The sequence below is a fragment of the Corvus brachyrhynchos genome, unplaced genomic scaffold, assembly GCF_000691975.1.
Source record: "Corvus brachyrhynchos isolate BGI_N302 unplaced genomic scaffold, ASM69197v1 scaffold616, whole genome shotgun sequence".
NCBI lineage: Eukaryota > Metazoa > Chordata > Aves > Passeriformes > Corvidae > Corvus > Corvus brachyrhynchos.
This window is the reverse complement of record NW_008238831.1, coordinates 214,293-217,116: the sequence shown is the minus strand read 5'-3', so window position 1 is coordinate 217,116 and position 2,824 is coordinate 214,293. Positions and strand designations below refer to the sequence as shown.

The following is a 2,824-nucleotide window of genomic DNA, read 5'->3' as shown; positions in this document are numbered from 1 at the left end:
CCCCGGCCGAGCCGGGACCCTCCCCGGCCCCGGTACCTTGGTGATGCCCAGGACGCCGATGTTGGGGCTGGAGGACGTGGAGCCGTTGCCGGTTCCCAACAGCCCCGCGATGATGCAGGAGATGCCCTCGGTGAAAATGCCCCTGGGGAACAACACGGTCCCAATCCCACGCTCCTGCAGCATCCCTGACCGGTCTCCAGGGATGCCGCGGTGCGAGTGGGGAACAGCTGGCTGTACCTGTTGATGGCGTGCACAGGGGGCGGGGGCGCTCCTGCCAGCCGGGCACAGGAGTAATAGTCCCCGATGGACTCGATGATGCCCGCCAGTGTGGCACTGAACATGCCCAGCACGGCTGCTGAGGTCACCGTGGGCAACCCCCACTGGCCTGCCCGGGGGGCAGAGCAGATCAGGACTGGGGACAACCCAGGACCCCCCACCCGGTGCTCACCGGTGCCACTTTGGGCCCTCCCGGGTGCTCCCCTGCCCCGCCGATGCTGCACCATCAGCAAGGCAAAGGGGTATCGGGGGGCCCAGAGCGCCGCGGGGCTGCCAGGCACTCACAGGGGTAGGGGACGCGGAACCAGGGCGCCACGGACAGGATCTCGCCCCGGGCGTCCGTCCTGGCCTTGTACCCGTACTCCCCGGGCTGGCTGGGGAAGACTCCGGTGCGGGTCAGCACGTAGCAGATGAGCCACACCACCATGATGGCCAGGATGATCTGCGGGGCACACACCGGGGTGTTCCCGCATCGCTCCCGAGCCCACGTGCGGATAAAGGGGGGAACTCGGGGCCGCCCCAGCATGCTCTCAGCCAGTCCCTACCGGGAACATCTTGAAGATCTGAATGCGGAGCAGGACAAAGCCGTGGCCCCGCCGGTAGCCGGGCAGGCAGATGGCGACCTGCCGCAGGTACTGGGCAAACAGGACAATCAGGAAGATGGTTCTGGGGGGAGAGAGAGATGGGATCCCTCGTGCCCCTGACATCCTCCTGGCTCCATGCTGGAGCAGCCTGCACCCCTGTGCCCCGTGTCCCCATGCCATACAGCACAGAGATGCCCCAGTGGGAGCCAGCCCGGTCTCCAGCCGCCTGGAAGACGGAGAGTCCGATGAGGGACACGGTGGGGGTGACGGTCAGCGGCCCGATGTAGCTGAGCAGTGCCCCGGGGAGCCCCAGCAGCCCGATGACCACTTCCACCAGGCTGGACACTATGATGGCCCCCTGGATCTGCAGGGCATGGAGAGGTGCAGGAGAGGGCGTCAGCAGCCTGCCAGGGAGTCTGGGTGCCCCGGGGGTGGCGGCAGGATGTACCTCTCGCATGCGGGGCTGCCAGATGTGGGACGTGTTGAGGGGCAGTGACCAGTTGCCGTAGATCTGCTCTGGGGATGAAGGGGGGTGAGGTGGTCCCGGGGGGCGCCGAGAGGCTAGACACCCCCTGCACCCCCCTGCCCTCACCTTCAGATGGGCATCGCCACTTCTCCAGGGCCAGGATGGACTTGGCGGGGACAAGGAAAGCCAGCGCGCTCGCCTGGAAGAGGGGCAGCCTGGGGGGACGAGAGGGATGCCTGCGCCCGGGCCCGGGGCTGGGCAGGGGGTCCCGCCGGGGCCGCGGCCCTACCTGATGCCCACGGTGGTGTGGATGAGGGTGGTGATGCCCACGCAGGTGAAGATGGTGCCGATGAGGTAGCTGACGGTGAGCTGGTCCTTGCCCACGCACAGGCTCTCGGCCAGCAGGAAGGGGACGGCGATGGTGCCGCTGAAGCAGGTCAGGTAGTGCTGGGGGGCGAGGGGGGCTCAGCCGGGCTGGGGGGTGCCCCACACCGCGGGGAGCGGGGACCTGGGGTCTGGCGCTTCCCAGGCTGTACCTGGAAGCCGAGCAGGATGCAGAGGTACCAGGGGGGCACATCCTCGATCCTGTAGAGCATGTCCATCTCCGGCCGGGGGGGCCTGGTGCCCGCCCCGTGGTCCTGCTGTGTGGGGGCACAGCTCAGCCTGTCTCACCGGGGCTGTGTGCAAGGACGGGCACCCCACCCTGCCTCCTGGCAGCCCCTGTGCCCTCAGGGCTGGGAGGGGTCCCGGCTGGCCGGTCTCCATCCGCGGGTGCGTTACAGATGGATTTGGGGTGCGGCGCTGCCCGCGGGGTGCCCCGGTACTCACCCTGCCCGCCGCAGGCAGCTCCTTCCCAGGGGTCTGCGGGGAGCCAGCGGGGGCCAGAGCCACGTTCCCATTCTGGCAGTGAGGACGAGGTGGGAGCTGGGTCAGTGTGGACCCAGGTGTCCCACGGGAAAGGGCCTGGGCTCTGCCCTGGGCGACGCGGGTGACACCGGGCCATGGCTCAGCATGTGTGTCCGGTCAGTCCCACCCGGTGCCAACTCTGACCCCAGGAGGGGTCTGGGCTCCCAAACCCACTGGTCCCTATGTGGTAGTTTGTTCCTGGAAAGTGTGGAGGGGGATCCCCACTGCAGGTGCTGGGAACGGTGGCACAGCCAGTCCCAGCCGCAGCATTCCAGCGTGTTCCCTTTGTCCCGGGAGTCACCGCAGCCCCCAGACTACCAGCATCTGGGCATCCTGACTCTGAGCTGGCCATCGCTGGGACCAGCGTCCCTGCTCACCACCTCCCTCCCCACCGCCCTGAGATGACACCGAGGAAGGGATGGGGACAGGGACGGCGCCTGCATTCACCTGGGGCTGAGCCAGGTCTCCTGAGCGGGTCCCCATGTTCCGGCGACGCGTCCCCGGCGGCGATGGCCCTGCTCGGGGGGGTTTTATGGCCGTGGGAAGGACTTTAGTCACCGGCCGGGCGGTGGCGGAGGCCGGGGCGGCGGGC

At 68.6% G+C, this 2,824-nt stretch overlaps 1 protein-coding gene across 1 annotated transcript; it reads right to left on the bottom strand.

Annotated features, from left to right (window-relative positions):
- Positions 1-3: 3 nt before the first annotated feature.
- Positions 4-2,805, bottom strand: SLC23A1 (solute carrier family 23 member 1; the record flags this gene model as incomplete). The annotated part of the gene is made up of 11 exons (XM_017738153.1): positions 2,680-2,805; positions 2,155-2,226; positions 1,863-1,967; positions 1,616-1,773; positions 1,453-1,541; positions 1,309-1,376; positions 1,043-1,224; positions 822-942; positions 562-718; positions 238-385; positions 4-142 (listed from the first exon to the last, which is right to left on the bottom strand). Coding segments are annotated over exons 1-11 (1,275 nt in total), but the record flags the coding sequence as incomplete, so codon positions are not given.
- Between the last annotated feature and the right edge of the window lie 19 nt (positions 2,806-2,824).